This window comes from Leptinotarsa decemlineata, unplaced genomic scaffold (assembly GCF_025532065.1).
Source record: "Leptinotarsa decemlineata unplaced genomic scaffold, Ldec_3_MD MMD2_P_RNA_scaffold_6, whole genome shotgun sequence".
NCBI lineage: Eukaryota > Metazoa > Arthropoda > Insecta > Coleoptera > Chrysomelidae > Leptinotarsa > Leptinotarsa decemlineata.
Window position 1 is genome coordinate 4,045,755 of NW_027412533.1, and position 22,145 is coordinate 4,067,899.

General features: G+C 33.9%; 1 protein-coding gene and 1 long non-coding RNA gene across 3 annotated transcripts; one reads left to right on the forward strand and one right to left on the reverse strand.

Moving 5' to 3' along the window:
* The first annotated feature begins 4,538 nt into the window (after positions 1-4,538).
* LOC111504257 (15-hydroxyprostaglandin dehydrogenase [NAD(+)]) lies at positions 4,539-20,750 on the forward strand. 2 transcript variants are annotated; one of them, XM_074169835.1, is made up of 4 exons: positions 4,539-4,719; positions 8,862-8,988; positions 9,361-9,467; positions 9,662-10,002. In XM_074169835.1, the coding sequence occupies exons 1-4, from the start codon at positions 4,621-4,623 to the stop codon at positions 9,713-9,715; spliced, it is 387 nt and encodes a 128-aa protein (XP_074025936.1). In that variant the 5' UTR covers positions 4,539-4,620; the 3' UTR covers positions 9,716-10,002. The 2 variants fall into 2 exon arrangements, with proteins under 2 accessions (XP_074025936.1, XP_074025934.1); XM_074169833.1 differs by lacking the exon at positions 9,662-10,002 and adding an exon at positions 20,073-20,750 and having other exon boundaries at positions 4,540-4,719.
* LOC111504256 (uncharacterized) lies at positions 9,966-10,536 on the reverse strand. Its single transcript, XR_002721977.2, has 2 exons — positions 10,318-10,536; positions 9,966-10,230 (listed from the first exon to the last, which is right to left on the reverse strand). It is a non-coding gene; the product is annotated as an uncharacterized lncRNA (long non-coding RNA).
* Positions 20,751-22,145: the final 1,395 nt, after the last annotated feature.

Here is a 22,145-nt window from a genome sequence, read left to right on the forward strand (position 1 = left end):
TTTTGGTGAATACGCACCTTGAGTTAAACTATTTAATATTGAAATTGTTTAACTCGAGACAAGCTTAGGTTATTACTTAAATGTTATAATGTAAGGAAAGGTTATTTATTAATGAAATCTTTCATTGATTATTTTGTGTATGACCATATATTATAGCTACCATAAGCCAATTGTTACTTTCGTTGGACTAAATGATGATACTAATAATGTACATACACAAAATCAGTATCATCTTTTTAAGCTGTGTTTCATAGAATAATAGTATATTACGTACCGAGTAGGATAAGAAGCCAATTGTAAGCACGAGGCGTGAGCTGAGTGCGATAATTCGCGAGTGGACGTAATAGGCCTTATCTTCGAGGTACGTACTACACTTTTTCTACGACTGACTGTAGAAAGGAATGGTTCAATATATTTGTTTGAGAATATGGCTTTGGATAATGAACTCATTCAGTCAGTCAGTCAGAACTCAATTAAATGATTTAAAATTGGTGACAATATTTCCTACAGATTATTTTATCAGGGTTCATTTTTGTTATAGGTACGTTTTTGCTAAATTTTCGAAATAAACGAGAAGAATGAATCGATGGATGTAGTCGTAACTACATGGTAGGAAATCATAATGAAGAAAAGAGATTTGAATCTTGATATGTTTTCAACACTTTTATTTGTAATCAACGTTACTGTAGTTTCGTCCTATAGGGACATTTTCGAACTTATACATTAATGTATAAGTTTGAAAAAATACAGTCCGGCTTTCATTCAAAACATGGTACCTACACAAACGGCTCTTTTGAAAGTTGTAAATGAAGTATGCATTTATGGTGATAAATCTATACCATCGATCCTAGTTTTATTGGATCAAAGCAAAGCCTTCGAACTTGTCAATTTTCAACTTCTTCTTAGGAAATTGAAATTCATTAGGTTTCAGGAAAAAGTGTTAGATTTGATGTGTAGCTATATCTAAATCAGATCACAAAGAATAACTCTTGATAGTGACCTGATATGATCTACACTTAAAGAAACCATTTCTGAAGTACTCCAAGGTACTACAGAAGATACAAGGTATGCACTTCTTATCTGGCACCGTTATACTTGAACAGGATAATTGCTTTCCCGAATTCAACTTTATATGAAGTGAAACATCATTTGAAATCAATTTTGCTGAACAGTATGGAGTATTGTCGTGTTTTCCTTTGCTTTTCTACAGTTTGAGATGTATTCATCACATTTCTTCTTTGAAATTACGCATGCTTAAAAATCGAATTGTGTTATGCTAATATTTTATCTATCAAAAATGTTAATTTTATCGTTGAGCAGGAGGGGTGGAAGACAGCCATATACTAACCCCTATCCTTTTGTGTGCACGATTTCATAATTAATGAAATATATTTAAACTCGTCGTGGTATTATTCTCAAAAAAATTTGAAATGCTTATTGGACGTGAGTCACTGAAAGGTGGTATAGCTATTTTGGAAGTAGGTACAATATTAGCAACAATAACATACTTTCCTGAATAACTCAAAAGTAGGCGAATTAATTCTGAGAGAGGTATACAAAAAAGTAGAATTTTGGGCCCCGAGTCCCATTACAGCAATTCATCAAATTATTAATCTCACGGATAGTGAATTCAATAGTTGATATTCAGTTGGTATCATTACTGATGACTAACTAGGTTTCAAGAATTTTTGTACAACAATCGCAGTTCTCTTTCTCTTGACCCCAAGCTCAGTCGTGCCAAATGTGAGGTGATTTATTTGAAAGACTGTGTTCCAAGACTTCATTCGGAGTATGTCCCCAAACAATTTTTATATTACGGCGAGATAACTTCAATACCGGAGGCCACTACACTCAAATATTTGGGAGTAATTCTAGATCGACATATGAAGTGGGATCCATATATGTCACATTAACCAGAAAATTACGCGGATTTCTATCACGTTTCAAATTATTTATAGAAATACTCGAAATCCCCCAGTTAAAAACAATTTATTATGGATAAGTACAATCACAACTCAATTATGGAATTATTACATGGGACGGTGTGAACGGTAAACACTCAAAATGTCTGAACGTAATACAGAAACATATCTTGAAAATTGTAATGGTAAGAAAAGGACTTATTCCAGTAGAGATTTGGTCATGGAGAGCGGGGTTTTTCATATCAAAAAGTTATTTTACTTGAAAATCATTTCCAAAATTCATGAAGGCAAAATATCACTGAACAAACTTCAACACCCATAGCTTACTAGGAACAAAGAACATACCACCTTGGTATCAAGATATAAGAAATTAGTCGCTCAAAGGCATTGTAGCTACACGGGTGCGAAAATTTAGGATTCGGTACCAGAAAGCATAAGAAATAAAAATAAATTCAAAAAACAGATTGAAAACTGGTTGAGAAACTGCAATGATGATATATTCCGTGAAACCATCAACTAGTAAAATTGAAACAACACTACCCTTGCCTGTTAACTTGCCAATTATTTTCAAAATAGACAGCTGAATTTTTCCGAACAATGTTATTTGTCTATTTTCTTCCTTTATTCAAATGTCTATGCACGAGTGGATTGAATATTATACTTTGATTTGTATATTCAGTTGGCTATACCACACACAAAAAACTTTTTTCGTGGTGCCTTGCTTATTTTATTTTTTTTCTCAGTAATGTATAGGTTACTTGAAATTGTATATTATGAATAAAATAAACTTTGTGATTATTATTATCAACTAAGTTATGTAACAGACCTACTTACTAGCGCCTGAATTGGACTGCCGGAAGACAGTGCTTGCCATCTCTTTTTGGAAGATCATTAAACAGCAGGGCGTATATAATATCTTCTGTACCTTCTGTACAGATTTCCAGTCTTTGGAAGAGTTCAATTCTTGTCATCTGACCTGAAAAATCAGTCAACGAATGCAGTTATCAGTTTCGCTAAGAAGCAAAACTTATTTCGTCGATTTTGATTAGGTATGACTCACAATAATCCCTCGGGTGTTACAATGGAAGGTCGAACAAACACTCATTTTTGACCTAGCTACCTTCTTTTTGAATAGAAAAATATTTTAATTCCTGAATTCACCTTCATTTTACCAATACATTCATTAAATTCCTCAAATTCTTCAATATATTTCCAAAACCGAATCATACACCGTATCATTTCAGGACTGGACAAATTTTTGAAGAATCATGGATAAAACAGCGAGACAACTGCTGGGGTTACTGAATTAGATTTGTTCCCCATATTCAGTGCTACAAAATTTGCAGTTGGAGGTATCACAAGAAGTTGAAGGCTCCAATTTCATAGAGAGGAGTCATGTTAGAGTTGTTTGTATTTGTCCTAGGTCAACAAATTACTCTATCTTTCAAGGTGACAACAGTTTGTTATTCAAAGAATATTCGAAGATTTTTTTCAATTTTACCCGACTGATTTTTCTGGTCTTCTATATTTAAGGTGTGCTAAGTGTTCCTTATAACTGATTTCAATATACATTTCAGTCTATTCATTATATTTTGCCTTGCAGTCCTTACATTTAATTTCGTGAATTCCAGACTTTTCCGAATTCTTGACTTTGTTCTCTGGACTTCCTGTAGTGTATGACTCATTTCCAATACCCCCTTCATACCTAGTTATTGAAAATCTTTCTAAAGTTCTTCGTGTATTGATGGTATCGAATTGAGATATATTTATCTTGGTTTTCCTTTCTAAAAGTCGGCATTTCGTTCATTCTTACTGTATTGTCACTTGTTCTTTTGCAACCCTCTCATATGTAGGAGGAATAGTCAAAAAATGATGCACTAGAAAATTCAACCCAGCACGTTTGTGCTGTCCACAGTGATGTGAAGTGTCAGGAATATGCCTGTGAGTACATGTTTCCTTCCTAAATTTCCACTTCGACTCCTCATTGCCAAAAGGTCAAGAAATGGAAGTTGTCCTTTATGTTCTAACTCAGACTTGAATTTTATTGATAGAAGTCTGTTATTTAGAAAGGAAACAAGTCTTCAATATTCGATGTTTTTTTAAATAATCACTTGGTGATTGTGGAACACGTATCGAGGTGTTGAAAAATAACTGTTTGGTATTGGGATAGAACTCCAGTAATATTGAAATAAACTCTTCACAGAGATGTGTAGATTTTGCTGGTAACTCTAAGATACAAACTGGAAAAAGAAGCCTTTCTGAAACAACTACCCCTACATTGATTTTTCAATGTGAAGGTAATTGAAACTAACGTAACACAGTTATATCAAGTTTAGAATTTTCTATTCAGATTAATATCAAAATAAAGCTATTCATTGAAATTGAAACCTAGTCTAGCTAGGTTGATGTGTAAGTTGTTTATATAATCTCCAAGATAATGCATTCTATTCTTGTCCATAAAGAGCAGAACACGTATCTATAGAGGCAACAAAGACCATAACATATGCAAACAATGGTACGCTTTGGGTGGTTGAAAACAACGAACCCGCCTATGAGTTCGTTTTATACGCGAGAACTAATTTCAAGGACAACGTGGAAGTATTTAGGTGAATATAAATTACAACTAACGATAACTCCAAGTCTATAAACTCGTAGACCAGTCGTAGTGTCAGGTTTTCCTGTTCGTAGAAGAATCAGTATGGTATTTGAAATAAAAGGAAAAGTTGCTTTGATAACTGGTGGTGCTTCAGGATTAGGTTTATCCCATGCCAAAGAACTTTTACGGAATGGTTTGAAAGTAAGTGCCTACGAGATTATCTTCTATAAACTTTCATATTCCACTGAGATATGTTTGAAATATTTTTTTTCAAATCACAGTATGCCCTAATGTTACTTTCATAAAAATATTATTTGACTGGCCTGTTAATAACACTATCACTATGTAGTAACACTATGTGGTAACGGCTACATCCATCAATTTAATAACACTATCATTTACAATTTCTAGACGCGATTCGCTAACACACCTAGAAATTGAAATTTTTGTGAAAATTGTATAATCATTGTCATGTTTCATTCATAAAAGCATGGTTGATTTTATTTTCAAAAATGACACTCCAAATGAATATCTGTGACCCCCACAGTTCAACTCCTTAGGAGATGTGAATATTCCATTTGAAATATCGAATGGTAAAGGGGGTCAAGTGGCACGTCAATCTGAAGAGCGTTCTATTCTCTTTCCAACAGTATTTCAGTTCATTATTGTTTAATCTAAAGAAATGAACTTTGAACGTTCAATTCAAGACTGCCAGTCTTCAAGCATAGCCCACTGACTAATAAGAAAATCATTATTTTTTGATGAATAGTTTTCAAAAACCACCTTTCTAAACTTACATAAGTACATAAGTACATACATGCACTGAGATGCATGGTTTTTGGGTTGATATTCAAAAAAATATTATTGTGTTGACTCTCTCATCAGTAGAACTGGTCGGATGAGGTAGCCCCGTTCCAACTTTTCACCAGGGGCAACATCAGCTATTAGCCTCAATAAATTAACATCAATAAGTAATCTAATGGTAGTTCACTTGCGTTTATTATTGAAATTGTAATTCTCATCGCTGGAATTTCAGATGGCCTTCCTTTTTTTAACAAAAAATAGTACAGAAACTTTAAACGATTAAACGTATTGTTTATTCAGTTTCATTTGTTGAGTTGTGTAGTAATACCTTTCATCATTGAAATGATTTTCATACAGGGTGTAACATAAGTACGTTAAAATATTCGAGTGGCGTATTCCTGAGACAATTTTAAGAAAAGTCTATGTAGGCTTTTGTCCGGAAATGCTTCGTTTCGGAGATACAGGGTATTGAAATTGAATTTTTTTGTTCGTTTTTTAAAAATAACTTCTGCATAAAATGACGTGGAAAATCATAATTTTGTATCAATTATTATGTAACGTCATTATTTATTTCACATTGCCCTGACTATTTTGACTGTAAACTTTTGGTACTTTTCATGAAAAAACTTTATTCCCACACCTTTTTCGAGACTTTCACAATAACGCTGAAGGTGATCGATTTCGAGATATTTACAATTTTCTATATCAATGCATATTACTTAGCTCCTAGGGCGCTAAGTGAAGTTGCTGAGAATATTACAAAAACTAAGTATGTAGTGGATCTCGTCGAAATAGACAACTTTTTCCTCTAAAATGTTCATCGAAAAATTATTCGAAATTTTCGAAATACAAATTGTTGAAATTTTTCAAAATAAATTTGGTTTTTTTCATGAGTTTTTCAATATCAGTTATTTGTATCTCGAAAACGAACGATTTTTCGATAAACATTTTATAGGAAAAAGTTTTCTATTTTGATGAGATCCACCACATACTCAGTTTTTGTAATGGTCTCAGCAGCTTCACTTCACTAGGAGATAAGTGACATGCATAGAAAATTGTAAATATCTCGAAAACGATCACCTTCAGCGTTGTTGAGTACATGTATCTTTTTTGCTTGGAAAAGGTGTGGAAGTAAAGATTTCTCATTAAAAGTACCAAAAGTTCACTATCAAAAAAGTTTGGGCATTTTGAATTAAATTGTGACGGCTTACGCAGCGCCCTCTATATGTTACATGGAAATCAATACGAAATTATGATTTCTCATGTCAAAAAAATCTCGGGTATCAAATTTCGTGCGAATAACTTATTTTTGCAAAAGTCACTTGAATATTTCAACGTTCTAAATGTTACACCTGTACAGAATGACTTTTTTTCGAAACTGGTTCGGTGAACAATAAAATAATTAATGACATTTGCTGCAGAGCTTCACTAGCTCCTCATAGAGATAAACTTTGTCTTCCACACTAAGTAATTTGGACGAATCATTTAAAAGTTATCACGATAAGATTAACTTGACGAAACGCAGATTAGATCTGTTATTGATAGTTATGTCTGTATGGTGGGTTTGTGCTAAATTGCGAAATCATGTTCGTTATTGATTTTTGTAATTATGATTCTAATTGTAATTGTCTGAAGTTTACAGAGTCATTGGTTTCTAGTTCTATTGTGAATTTATGTTTTCGTGAATAAAGTATTGAAAAAATTATTGTGATGTCTTCCTGTGAAGCAGGTTATAGTATTGCCAAAATATCAATGAATACATTTTTCAAAAAATAAAGAAGGTGTTCAGTACCTATGCAACAGCGCATTCTATTCTTATTTTTGTGATACTACTAACAGAATCAATGAAACGCTTTTTGTGGAAGAAATCATCAATCGTAATGTAATGTAATTTGTTGGACAGGATGAAATTTCGAGAAAATTAAAAGTGACATGTGAATAAAGGTCCGCAGTATGCAATAGTGAAAAGGAGGTGTTATTTTACTTGTACTTATTAACAGTGTTCAAATTGGTCACTTTGTCTATTTTTGAGTTGCCATATCTTGTGGCAAATAAAGTCCATAATGTTAAAGGAAAAAAATAATAATCTTGAAATTTGACTAATGACATCAGTTTCCAAAATAAAGATTAGAAATTACCTTTCCTGATTGGCATTCAATGCGAAAAATTCAAAATTATAAAAAATTATCGCATTTCTTCAAGGTAACTCATGAATATTTTCGATAACGATGTAGGCTCGTCTATGAAATGGCGTCAGATTTTAGTAGTTTTGTATCACAGGGTGGTAAATATGGTATTCGAAATTATTAGTAAAATAGCTCTCATTACTGGGGGTGCTTCTGGATTAGGTCTAAGTCATGATAAAGAATTTTTTAGACAGGTTCTGAAGGTTAGCAGTTATTAATATTTAGAAAATTTTGCAATACAATCATGATTCTTGAAATGAAAATCGAATTGAAAATCATGGTTAAATAGCTCTCCTTACTAGGGATTAGGCCTCAGTCTTGCTAAATAATTTTCAAGATAGGACCTGAAGTTAAGCAGTTACTGGTGTTCAGAAATTATAATTCGTGAAATGTGAGTCAAGGTCAAAATCACGGTTGAAATAGTTGTCATTACTGGGGTTTGCTCATGACTAGGGATGATTCTGAATTAGGCCTAAGTCTTGCCAGAAAATTTTTATGGTGGGGTCCAGAGGCAAGCAGTTGCTATCTATCTAGTTCTAGTTGCTATCTAGTTGCCGCGGGCAACAACTAGTGATTCTATAAACTAGAATCAAAGTCAAAATCACTGCTGAAATAGCCCTCATCATGAGGGGCGATTCTGGATTGGGTCTAAGTTTTGATAGGTGAGAAGTTTTCAGAACCTAAAATATATGAAATCATGATTCTGGAAATGAGAAGCTAATTCGAAATCAGGGCTGAAATAGCTCTCATAACTAGGGGTGATTCTGGATTAGGTCTCAGTCTTGCTGTCTTGCACCACAAGGAGATTTTAGGCCTTTCGAGAATTGATACCAGTAGTCAAAACCATTACTATAATTTTATGACATAATACCAAACATTATTAATTCGTCTGATTCTCATCAGTGAGAGATATTTGACTGAATCATGAATACAACTTTTGCACTCAGCTGTTGTTCAAATTATAAAGACTGATTAGCAAGGTTTCGATTATCTCCAGACGAGGACATAACAGTAGGAACGTTGCTTTATTGACCCATGATGAGGTCTATGGCAGATGAAATGACCGATAAGATGGCTTCTTGTATTCTCACAGCCATAATCATTATAATCATAGTTGTATTAATGGAGGAAGTAATACAAATCGTGAAATTATGAAACAACATAAATCAATTTGGCGCTCCGGGGCGACTTAATTGATTCCAGTGGCGCATTTGCTTTTTCATCTGCAGGAAAACCCGGAAAAACCTGCAGCAGCACATCATCTGAAGATCTTGATCTGCCAATGTCGTCTATTTCATAAAGCAAAATGTAGGGTTTCTCCAGAGGCTCCAATGATTATTATTTTGCTTTTAGGGTGTAACTCTTGCTGATGTTAATGAAAACTTTGGAAAAACGGCTCTGGATGAAATAGAAAAGGAATTCGGAAAGGAAAGAGCTATTTTTGTAAAAACTGATGTCACTGTCAGAGAAGATTTTGAAAGTAAGTAATATATTTGATTGTATGAAGTTGTATAAAATTAGTATCTTTCGGATATTGTATACAAAAATTCAGATACTTAGAGCTAGGTTATTATGAAATCTATTAATGAAAAAAATAAATGAACAAATGCATAAGAACATCGTTTGAATGATTGTGTTTAATCCTTCTGAAGTGACGAAAATGTCAATATTATCAGGCCCTAAAAAAGCTTCCCATTAGAAGAGAACTCTTGGCAAAGTAGAGCAGAGTTTTGATTTAAGACCGACAGACCCCGATAATCCATATATATATATATATATATATATATATATATATATATATATATATATATATATATATATATATATATATATATATATTATTTTTTCATAGATGCTTTCGAAAAAACAGTGGAACATTTCAAAAACGTCGACATTTTGGTGAACAACGCTGGAATTTTCAACGATGCCATATGGGAAAAAGAAATAGCCATCAATCTTGTAAGTATTCATGAGATTTTCAAAAAAAACTTAAGTATTATGCCTGAAGTATCATGTTCATTATTTATTTATCATTCCTGACTTTCAATTTTCAGAGGAAGGATAAGACTATTTTTCATACGATATGATTCACAAAACAATTCAACAGTTTTATGTTTTATATCAAGAGTTGATATATTTCGCATATTTTATAGCTGGAGGCTATCTTTCTCCTGTTCCATAGTGAAGCAAAAATTTTCATACAGTGAGAATTTCATCAGTTACAAAACACAGAGAAGCAATAAGAAACACCTGAGCACCTGAACACCAGAGAAATATTTTTTATTGATATATGGAGAAAAGAATATATGGTATTATACTCTTCAGATAGTTCTGTCCAAGTAGAAAAACATTCCTCAAATTTGCCGTGTGCAGAAGATTGTCTGTAGAATTCTAATTTCTCTTTCAGTCAACCTGACCCTTCTGAACAATAAAACCACTAAATAATGATACACCCAGTACATCTAATTGTAATTTTTATTTATTCCAATAAGGATACAATTATATCTGATATCAGGCACTTGGAAATATAACTCCCACTTCTTGATGATTCACTAGCTGATAAATATTTTGAAGGGATTCAAAAGAATGTATATAACCTAATATTGTGTCCTTCCATCAAGTGTAGTCAGTAATATGATATAATATAAAAGATCTGAAGCTTGTCAATCCTTGTATGACTCGGTAATGTTGTATTGTTATTCATTTTCTTCGGAACCATCACCTGGAACATGAAGAAATAATAATACCTATATTTTGTTTACATTATTCAGTTCACTAAGTTAGAATATCTTGCTATCAATCCACCCACCTTGTTGCTGTGCCTAATCCTCTTATTTCATCTTGATTAATTTGTATAGAGTATAGGAATGATTATAAATTATTCTCATTGTGAATAAACCTTATCTGTAACTCTCACTGTCACTAGTTATGTAGTTATCATTTACTTGGTTGGTTCCAAGAACTACTCCGAAGTAGTTTTGGAACACCAAAACTGGTCCCGTTCCGCGTTTAGCAATTAATAATTCAAAGAAGATATGAGATTCTGCTTTTATTGTCGTGTTTTAGTTGAACCTATTCTGGGATACCTAGGTATTGATATATATACAGGGCTACTCAAATTCGTTTCTGTACATGGGGATCTCGTAAACGATAAGAGTGTCGGTTAAATTATGCCAACGTTGCGAATTTTAGAGACCTATTCGATAATGTAAAGAAATCGAATATAGTTCTTTTGGTTCTGGAGATATACAGGAAAAACCAAAAAAACCCAAATTATTTTTTTGCCTATATCTTCTTTATTCGCAGACATATTGAAAATCTGTCCACATTTTGCTGTTGGCACTTGATGTGGAGTCTCAGAATATATCCATGAATCTTTTATACAGGGTGTCATCTGACTTGGGCAACCCAAGTCTGAATTTTTAAATACGGACCTGTATTTTTTGTCGTAGTTTTTAGATCATAGACGTTCACTTCATACTGAGAAATTAAATTCAATTTTATATTTCGAGATTTTTCGGTATTATTCGATTATAATTGTGTGAACTATTTCCTTTTAAATTACTTACGGCCCTGGAAATTTGACTGGGTTGAAAAAAAAACACAATAGCAATCATCACGTCTACCTATGTACAGTGGAGTTTTTCAAGAGTAATGGGACAATAAGTCCCATTATTTGACAATAGTCTGCAATATCATCAGATCTTACTATTTTAGACTATTTTCTATGAGGGACATTGAAAAATATGATTTACGCTGGCAATACAAGTATTTGCTGCATGATGATTTCACATCAATGCAGCAAATACGTGTATTAAGGGCAATGAATAATATGAAAAACCAAGTTTAAAAATGTCTCGAAATGGAAGGACTCCAATTTGAACATTTATTGCGCCAATAATTTTTTTGTGTACCTATATAAATTACTTCATTTCACTTTCCATTACAATTATAGTGTTCGTTTCGGATGTTATTATTGCTATCATTTCTTTTTCTGCTTATTGAAACACATATAATATATTTTTGATATAGATATGTTTCAAATAATCATAAAAGGTTTTCTTATTCCAAGTTCATTGTAGAAAACGCTCAGAGCAATGGAAAAAAATAAGAATAGGTACCTAAAAATAAAAAAAAAACTCTCAAAAAACTCTACGATACATAGGGAGACGTGAAAGTTGCTATTATTTTTTTATTCAACTCAGTCAACCAATTTCAAGAGCCGTAATTTAAAAGGGAATAATTCACACAATTATAATCGAATTTTACCGAAACATCCAGAAATATAAAATCGAATTTAATTTCTCAGTATGAAGTGAACGTCTACGATCCAAAACTACAACAAAAATACAGGTCCGTATTTAAAAATTCAAAGATGGGGGTGACCCAAGTCAGATGACATCCTGTATAAAAGATTCATGGATATATTCTGAGAGCCCACATTAAGTGCCAAGAGCAAAATGTGAATTGATTTTCAATGTGTCTGCGAATAAAGAAGATACAGGCAAAAAAATAATTTGCGATTTTTTGGTTTTTCCTGTATATCTCCAGAACCAAAAGAGCTATATTCGATTTCTTTACATCATTGAATTGATCTCTAAAATACACAACTTTGCCATAATTCAACCGACACTCTATCTCTTATCGTTTACGAGATCTCCATGTACAGAAACTAATTTGAATAGCCCTGTATTTTACACTGACCATTATGCAAGTTGTTCGGTTTAACTCGTGTTTACTAGAAATGAAAACAAAACAACATGTAGTGCATACAAAAGAAAATTCAGAGAAATGCGCAAAGTCCAATGTACGAGGGGGAGGGTTGTTCCTGTTGTTTGCGGTTGCGTAGTTACTGTTCTGGTTTTCCTGCGAAAAATACCACCTGCCGATTTGTAGGATTCATGATTATTTTAATTGGGAACGTTCCTGCATATCAAAACATTTGAATTTTGGAATTGATTGTGGATTTGTGAAGTGGTTTCAAATTCGCGGTGCTGCTGGTCCGGTGGTTCTGTTCACTATAGATTATAAGGACTGGATAGAAGGAGGGTCCTAATACCTTCACTGTCCTGAGACTATACTATCCTCTATCCAAATGAGGGGATCACTCGAAAAGACTATCATACACGGTGTCCTGGTCCGAATCATAGCAATACAATTGAACTATCATACAGGATGTCCCAGACTGAATTTTAGATTATTGTTGAATCATCATACAGGGTGTCCCAGGAGGATTGCACTCGAGAAGTATGTCATACATGGTGTCCCAGCCATGGTGTCATGGTGTCCCAGAAAGAATGCTCTATGCTCCCAGCTTCAGTCAACCGGCCGTCGTGGGATAGCACGCACGTTTTTTTTGCTTTGCTTCAGTTTTATCGTAATCCTACGTCATGCAACCAAATAACTATTCACTTTTCCAAGATTCATCCAATTGAAGCAAGTACAAGCTTCCAATAAAGCAAATAAACAGATAAGGCAGGTGCACTGAAATAATAAACAAAATAACTAGTTATCAATAGCATACGCAAAGGAATAAAAACTGACCGCTATCAATAGTTATATGATCAGTTATCAATAGGCACTAGCATAAGTATAAACATAGGCATAGACAGCAAAATCTGATCTGTTTCTAAATCCTTTAAAATCTTATTATCATTAGAAATAAAGCCAACACCTTGTAAAGTAAGATATATGTCACCGCAGAAATTAAATATTTACTGAATATCAGTATGCCAGAATCAGAGATAATGCGTCGCGTGAGCTCAGGCGCTTGCGCAGATTTGTTTAAAAATATTCATATATATATATATATATATATATATATATATATATATATATATATATATATATATATATATATACGAGAAAACAGCTATACAGTGTCACCGATAAAGTCCGCATCAAATGGGAAACTTTTTTATTTATCGTTTTATGTGAAATTTGATTTTGGCAGTATATTTTGCTTAAGAAATGATGTCAAATGGCGTCTACAAAATAGGTCACGTGATTTCCTTAACCTGTCAAAATAAGTATTTTATATTTTCACTATTTTTCCGCATTCCTGCTTTTTCTACTTATCAAAATTTCAAAATTTAAGCACACCTGTACTAAATCATTTATTTTAACTAAACTCGTCACCGAATTTCTTTTTTTGTAATATAATAATATTTTAAGAGCCTCTTTGATGTTAAAAACAAATTTTGAAAAATAAAAGTTGTCAAACTTGATGCAAAGTTCATCTAGTTTCAACGGGGCTTTCCAAACTATACAGTACTTGAGTTTTTTAATGAGCAAATGGCCTCACAATATGAATTAGAACAAAACGGAACATTAGGAAACAATATCTTAGAGTGTTTATTGTTTTTTTAACAAAAAATACAGTGGAATTTAATCTTAATTAAAAGGAACTGAAAATAAACATGTACCTATACCTAATAGCAAAAAACACGAAAAGAAGACTCACGACATTAAATACACTACATTTCTGTATGTCTTCCATCGCGTTCTATGCAGATAATTGTCCTTCTTGATACATCTTTTATTGAGTTGCTGATACTCACAGGGTTTATGTTTAAAATAGAGTTTCTAATAACAGTTTCTAGGTGATTCACGTCACGGAAAGGTCTTTGTTTATAAACGATTTGTTTTAAGTAACCCCACAAGAAAAAATCTAGTGGGGTTAAATCTGGCGACCTAGGCGGCCATATTTGCTCCATATTTCGCCCAATAACTTTGCCCCTAAACATTTCTAATAGTTTCTCTTTGACTTGTCTTGAACTATGAATAGGAGCCCCGTCACATTGATACCACAGACTGTGTCTTATTTCAACCAGCATATTGTCCACTATATCTCAGTATTTAGAAATTGCAAATAATCCTGAGAAGTTGAATGGTAGAATGGTCCCATTACCTGATTATTTGAAACACCGCACCACACATTTGTTTTAAATGAATATTGGTCCCGACATTCTATCACAAAATGAGGATTTTCCTGAGCCCACCACCTACAATTCTGGGAACTGACTACGCCGTTCGATGTGAAGGTAGCTTCGTCGGTCCATAGGATTTTGTAAGGAAATTTTGTGTTTAATTCTACTTCTCCTTGGTACCAGAAAGAGAAATCTAGTCGAACATCGAAATCTCTTTCCTTTAAGGTATTTATAAATTTGGGTTTGTAGGGTTTGAATTTATTTTTATGTAAAATTGCTCTTACGCTTTCTCTTTTAACGCCAGTTCTATCTACAATATTGGTAATACTTGATTTTCCCTGTTCGATAACATCCAGGCAGACAGCCAACTGAACCTCATCATTATTGCGTGATGGATTATGACGTATTTTCAACTGAACCAGTCAGTTTAAATTTTTTTAAAATCCTACTTACAGTGGATTGCTGTACATGTCTACCAGGATGTCTTGCGTTAAAAATATCAGCCACTTGTCGATGCAATGTGTTTTCACCACAAATTAGCACAATTTCAATTTTTTCTTGTAAAGATAACATATTATTTTAATTTTCATACATTACATTGAACTAATGGGCATTAATTTATTCAGTGACAGTGACGTTTTCTAAAACACATTATGTAGTTTCATATTTTTTCACAGCCCACCCAGTTTTTTTTAAATTAGTGTTGTTAGCGGAGTAGGTAAATGTAAATACTATGAGTTTTTTTCTTTTATTGAATGGGCTTCAAGAATCACGAAATGATGTTTCCTAATGTTCCGTTTTGTGAGGCCATTTGCTCATAAAAAAACTCAAGTACTGTATAGTTTTGAAAGCCCCGTTGAAACTAGATGAACTTTGCATCAAGTTTGACAACTTTTATTTTTCAAAATTTGTTTTTAACATCAAAGAGGCTCTTAAAATATTACATATACATAAACATATACATATACATATTACAAAAAAAGAAATTCGGTGACGAGTTTAGTTAAAATAAATGATTTAGTACAGGTGTGCTTAAATTTTGATAAGTAGAAAAAGCAGGAGTGCGGAAAAATAGTGAAAATATAAAATACTCATTATGGGTTTGAAACTTGGTGTGTGGGTATAAAATTATAAAAGAAAATGTTTTTATCTTTTGATATTTTTGGATATTTTGAAGAATAATGTCATTTTTTATTGATAACTAGTTTTTTTGTTTAATATTTCAGTGCACCTGCCTTATCTGTTTATTTGCTTTATTGGAGGCTTGTACTTGCTTCAATTGGATGAATCTTGGAAAAGTGAATAGTTATTTGGTTGCATATATTTGATTGCTCAATTTGCTCATGGGAATTGCTGATGATTTAATTTTGTAATAGAGAACTTTTGTTAAGTCCTAAGGCTTCCGCAACATTTTCCATATTAATCTTCATTGCGAAAATATTATATTGAGGTACATGGTCTTTTAATTCAACCTGATTTGGTAAATTGATGAGGTTGATGATTCCTTTAGGGGATTTGGCATTTTACAATTTACCTGGCGCCCATTCAAAATCGAATCAACTCCCAATAATTGGGAACCCCTCCCAACTTCACTGTTAGCTAACCGTCAAATACCCATCTGTCATATGATACATTGACAGATGATCACGTGTCCTCTCGTATAGTTCGAAGGTCACACGCCTTTATGGAGTTATTCTTTGGTATCAAATGAATTGGTTTCAGTTGAATACGACGGGTCACCCTGTATATGCAGAAACCAATAGCAGTTTCAGTAGTTTTATGGTTAGGTTTTGGTTTGATGGATACAGATACGAGTACATATATATCTGTAGAGAGAGGCTGGATGGACTACATATAGACTTGTGCACATTGTCAATTGCACAAATCAATTTAATGCAGAGTGCAACAGACTGTTGATTGACACTAGAAGTCACATCATTCTGGAAATGACCTTCGACTTTATCCCTCCAACTGTCAACTTCGAACTTCCTTATAAAGTACTGTTTCCGAGTACAGAGGACTGGATCCTCCGGGAGAAGGAAATATTGTTCGTTCACAGATTGATCAAAAACGCCTTCCGGTTCTGGTGCAGGTGTTTTCAGTCACAGACCCAGGACAGAGATATCAACCTGCCTAGGAACCTATGCGACTGTATTTCAAGTAGAAATTTTCGATATTGAATTGTGTGCGGAGAGATTGGAAGAAACTAATCTCATACACAAGTCAATAAAAATATTCTTTGAACAGTCAAGCGGCGTTGAAAGCTCTTGGCTCCTACCGAGCAAAGTCTAAGCTTGTAGCAAATTGCCAAAAACGACTCTCCTCGATAGAAAGGCTCAACAGATTGCCTCTGATCTGGATTCCTGGCCAAACTGGCCTGGAAGGCAATGAGACTGCTAACTCCCTTGCAAAGAAGGGTGCTGCAAGGGCTTCATCGGACGAGAACCTGTCATTGGCATCGCTTCAGGCTTTGCCAAAATAAAGATTAAGAACCTGTCATTGGCATCGCTTCAAGCTTTGCCAAAATAAAGATTAAACACCTGGATGGCAAGAAGATTTATGGACTTCTGGCTGAATCTTTCAGAATTGGCTCACTCCGAAGCGTTTATTCACCCTTCGAACCCTGATACTAAACAGCTGTTGGACAGACCCTTCTCACAGGTCACTGTCATTTGAATTATCATATGCAGAGCAGAGCACATACTTTGTGCCTGCCCCACAGAGCCGTACTCTTACCTTCTACCTGAAAGACCATTCACCATACGAACTAATCGGCTTCGTTAAGAACCTGGGTTTATTTGGTCGAGTGTGAATAGGTGTGAGCCACAATAAACCCTTGAGGGATGCGGTGGAGGGTCGACCTAACCTAACCTATATATCCGAAAATGTAAATGGAAATTTTTACGCTGATATATATTCAAAATAGAGTTTTCATCAGGTCCCAGTTTTTGTAAAATACTGGTGAATGAGTTTCGAGATATACAGGGTGCAATGAACCAACAAGTTGATGATGGTTTTGTTACATACCGTCCCTCCTCTTTGAGCCACTAAATAATTGAAAAAAAACATTATCGATAAACATTTTGGATCATGTTTCTTCATATCTTGTGTGATCAATTTCAGGATGACTAGCATGAAACACTCCTTGTTCCACGCCCTTCTAGGTTTTACTCGTTTGTATGACAAAATATCCTTTCCTAATTGCAAAATGGTCCTTCGAATAGGAGCAAGTTTTTCGATTTCCTTGATGACAACAATTCATTGGTCAGAATTTACCATATGGACGGCCCGGGTATGAAACAGCACCCTGTACAGCTTATAGTTTTGCTGGATGTTTTTCAAGATGAATGCAAAATTCTCTCAATTTCACGCATACAAAGTTTGGAAGAATTTTCCATAGCGTGGCGTACCGAAAGTTTTACTCCTATTGGCAAAAAAGTATTCGTCCAAATTTTGGAACAGTATTGAGTCGCATTATAATGAGGAATGAACTCAGGTACCCTATGTTCTGTTCTTCAGTGGGTCAGATATTTTGTGAAAACATTATTAACCACGAAAATATAGATCACCTGCCTCCACGACTACGGGAAAGAGTGCCAAAGGTAGTATGGAATGGAATGTAAAATTTGTGGGAAAGAAAGTTTTTGGCTTTCTACTACTCCATCTGATACAAAAAAAGGGATGAGAGAATCTTCCAAAGAAAGGAAGGAAGTAATCAATTTGAAAATAAGTAACTCTATACATGGATGTGTAGATCATGCAAAGAAGTAACTTTCAGACACAAACTGAAAGAAAGTCCTCCTGAAACAGCTACTTTCATATAAACATTGAATTACACTTTTTTTTTCTTTCGTGTAATTCAATGTTTATATGGGGATCGATGTGTTCAAATAATTAGGAGTTTCACTTCCCAATTACTTTTATAAAAATACAAACATGATCAGGATGATACAGCATTGATCCAATATCAATGTCGTTTTTTTAAAAGCTGGAGCTCGAACTCGTTTAGGGATTTCAGTTTGATTTATGTGTACATTCAAGGAGAGGGAGTAACCCATTTTTTCTGCTGAATTCACCCAGTCAATCGGTTTACTATCAAGACGGACATTTCTTTTTACTTATTTTTTTTCTATGTCATACCCTGAGCATAAAGCAACTTTTTATTCAGATTCACTCGAAGGCCATGATCATTAGAAAACAAAAGTGTATTCCACAAATCAAATTTAAAGTCGGTGATACCTTGGTAGATATTACCAGATATACTTGAAAACCATCACCATGTAAATGGAGGACGCACTGTGCTAACACTGCATCGAAAGTCAAAAATCAAAAGAGATAACAATAATTGGCTCATAATGCTACTTTGTAGTATACCAAAAAAGCTATATGAACGAAAGAGATCATTGTATAACATAACCAGTTGAGCCTTTCCTGTAAGGTAGCTTTCTCTTCAAATCAAAGAGCTGCTTCCAAACCCAATGTATTTCAGTTTACTCAGTAATAATTTGAGGTTTATCAAATCGAATGATTCGCTGTGATCAAGCATAATAAGAAATGAGACTACTGATTCATCCTTAGAATTAGCGATATATGTGGTAACCTTCAACAGAGCTGTGTTGATGCCATGCTTCTGTCGACAAGCAGATTGCACTTCTGGAACTGTATTAGTTGTAATCAAATGTAATTTGATTTTTTGTCTCATTCCCTTCTGAAAATGCTGGCGAAATACTAATTTGGTGGTAGATCTATTTTGGAAATAGGCAAAATATTCGTAACAATGACATACTCTCCTGAATAACTCGAAAAAAGGCGATTACTTGATTATTTCTGAAATAGGAATACAATAAGGTAGTCTTTTGAGCCCTACTTCTCGTTTCAGCAATTAATGAACCTACTGAACTCATGGACAGCGAATTCAATAACTCATATTCAGTTTCTGCCCCGCTGCAGACACAATCAAGTTTTTAGTTTTTGGCAGAGCTTCACTATTGTCATATCATCCAAGATCCTCCAACAAATGAAGTAATCAGTTATTAAATCGATTTTGATTTAATATGAGCTACAGTGAACTCAAGAGGGTTACAATGGAGAGCTAAACAGACTCCCTCACTTTTGATACTGTTACGTTTTTTTCCCGTGGGTTGACCAATAATTGACTACACTGAATAATCAAACTTAACTTTATTCCACTTTAAATACAACAAACACTTCAACTAAAACTTAAACTATTATTTAAAGGTCTATCGCCTTACCAGAATACTTCGCGTATCGCACTGTAACGTCCACTTGACTGTCTGAATGTCTATCGCCGTACTTGATCACTTCGCGTATCGCACTGTATCTTCCACTTGAATGTGTACTTGACTGTCTCGATATGCTCGTAGCCAGCATTTAAATATCGCAATCGAATATCGTAGAATTTTCTCCGAAGTTCCATCGACATCGGTAGCATGTTTCTTGCTACTTCTCGAGCGGCAGGGAACATTGGGCATTCACACGCTCTCAGCTACGTCACGTTTGGTTTATTGGTACCAGTGGCGGCCGGCATGATCTACAACAATACTTTACAAATGAAAATATTTCAATTTCATTTTCATTTTACCAATACATTAATTCAAATTCAATCTATTTCCAGAACGGAACCATACATGGTGTCATTTTAGGATTGGAAAATTTTTTGAAGAATCATAAACAAGACAGCGAAGCAGTCATATTGAATACTTCTTCTATTGCTGGGGTAGCTGGATTGGATTTGTTCCCGATATACAGTGCTACAAAATTTGCAGTTTCGGGTATCACAAAAAGTTGGGGACTCCCATTCCATTACAACAGGAGTCATGTAAGGGTTGTTTGTATTTGTCCTGGGTCAACAAATACCCCTATATTTCAAGATGACAGCAGTTTGTTATTCAAAGAATATGCAAAGATTTTGCCAATCCCAATCGAAACAGTAGGATTAAGTGCACAGAAGTATGTATTGTACTATTTGTACTATCACTGTGTAGTAATTGATTTCCAAACATGAAGTACAAATTGAAATGATATACTTTCAGGAGAGATTAGCTTTTCTACTTTCTTTTCACAAAACCTTTTCCAGAGTTTATTTTATCAAACTCCCCGGAGTTTGCAGATAAGTTATTTTCAGATACAAAAAGACGCAGAAGTCTCCCTAAAACAACTAACTTACATTTATTTTCATTTCAGCTAAAATTACTACTGGGTCTATTATATATTCAAAAGTAATCGAAACTTCCATTGATTGAGATGAAATATGACATTGTGACATCAAGTTTCCAATTTTACATTCAAAATAATTCTAAAGTGATATTCATTGAAATTGAAAGCCAGTCTAGCTAGGCTAGACTGGCTTTCACTGTATATATATATATATATATATATATATATATATATATATATATATATATATATATGATGTGTTGTTTTTCCGGGTGCTCATCCGTTGTGTACTATTCGATAGTCGACGTTTCGCCATCATCTCAGATGGCATTATCAAGACGAGTTACTGCTTCGCTTCGAGAGGTGTAACCAGAGGTGTGCCAGAGTTACACCTCTCGAAGCGAAGCAGTAACTCGTCTTGATAATGCCATCTGAGATGATGGCGAAACGTCGACTATCGAATAGTACACAACGGATGAACACCCGGAAAAACAACACATCATCATAAAATATGCAGATAATGGCACACTTTGGGTGGTTGAAAACAGTGAACCCGCCTATGAGTTCGTTTTACATGAGAGAACTAATTTCAAGGCCAACGTGTTGAAGGAACTTTGAATGTAATTGTTGGAATTATTATCAGAAGAAAAATAAACTAATTTGTTTCATTGTGAATTTTCATTTCGAAACAATGATTTGATTAACATAATTATTTTTTTATTTTAATAAAAACATATTTTTTTCACTTCTTTTCCAATATTTTAGTCAATTTTCATTCAGTTGTTATTTATGTATGATAAGAAACACGTCATCAATTACTATTTTTTAGAATAAGTGGTTTTTGAGATATCGAGAATTTTGAGATATATTTTTCTAATACATAAAACCAATATAACTGGATAGTATTTTCTGTTACACCTGGAATATTCATGTAATATTAGTTTGTCTCATTTCATGGTGGGAAATACCGATCGCAACAAGTGCTGTTTCTCGATTTCGTGGGCGACATACCGGGCGTCCCACAGTCACCGTTACAGTTAATATTGCGATTTTTGAGGAAGATATATCTCAACAATGCCAAGTGGTACAAATTTCTCCAAGCAACATCGCTTATCTATCGAAAGTATAAGAATCACTCAAAATTCATTTTGAATCAAAGTGGTTTTTCATTTTGAATACTTTAAAATTCTAAGATTTTATAGCAAATGAAACAACCACATATAACAGTTAGTTATTCAATGACAACACGGTTATTTGTGGATACGAACTGAATACTTCATGAGAATTGAATTATCGTTCATTCAATATAAGTCAAGCCTCAAGTCGATGACATAGTTAGTTCTCTAGACAACTGGCTTTCATCATGCTATTTGTGATGCTACCACGTATTTGTTTAATCAAATCCAGTGGTGATAAATCCGAGGAATGTGCTGACCATAGAATAATAATACATACAATAATACAAAACTAGACAATAATGATGATACAATAATTTCTTTTGATTATCCTATATTGTGATATGTGATATCCG

Coding starts and splice junctions, on each gene's coding strand:
- LOC111504257 (XM_074169833.1), top strand. CDS start 4,621: ATGGTATTTGAAATAAAAGGAAAAGTTGCTTTGATAACTGGTGGTGCT. Junction 8,989..9,360: donor TGTCAGAGAAGATTTTGAAA/GTAAGTAATATA, acceptor ATTTTTTCATAG/ATGCTTTCGAAAAAACAGTG. Junction 9,468..20,072: donor AAGAAATAGCCATCAATCTT/GTAAGTATTCAT, acceptor ATCTATTTCCAG/AACGGAACCATACATGGTGT.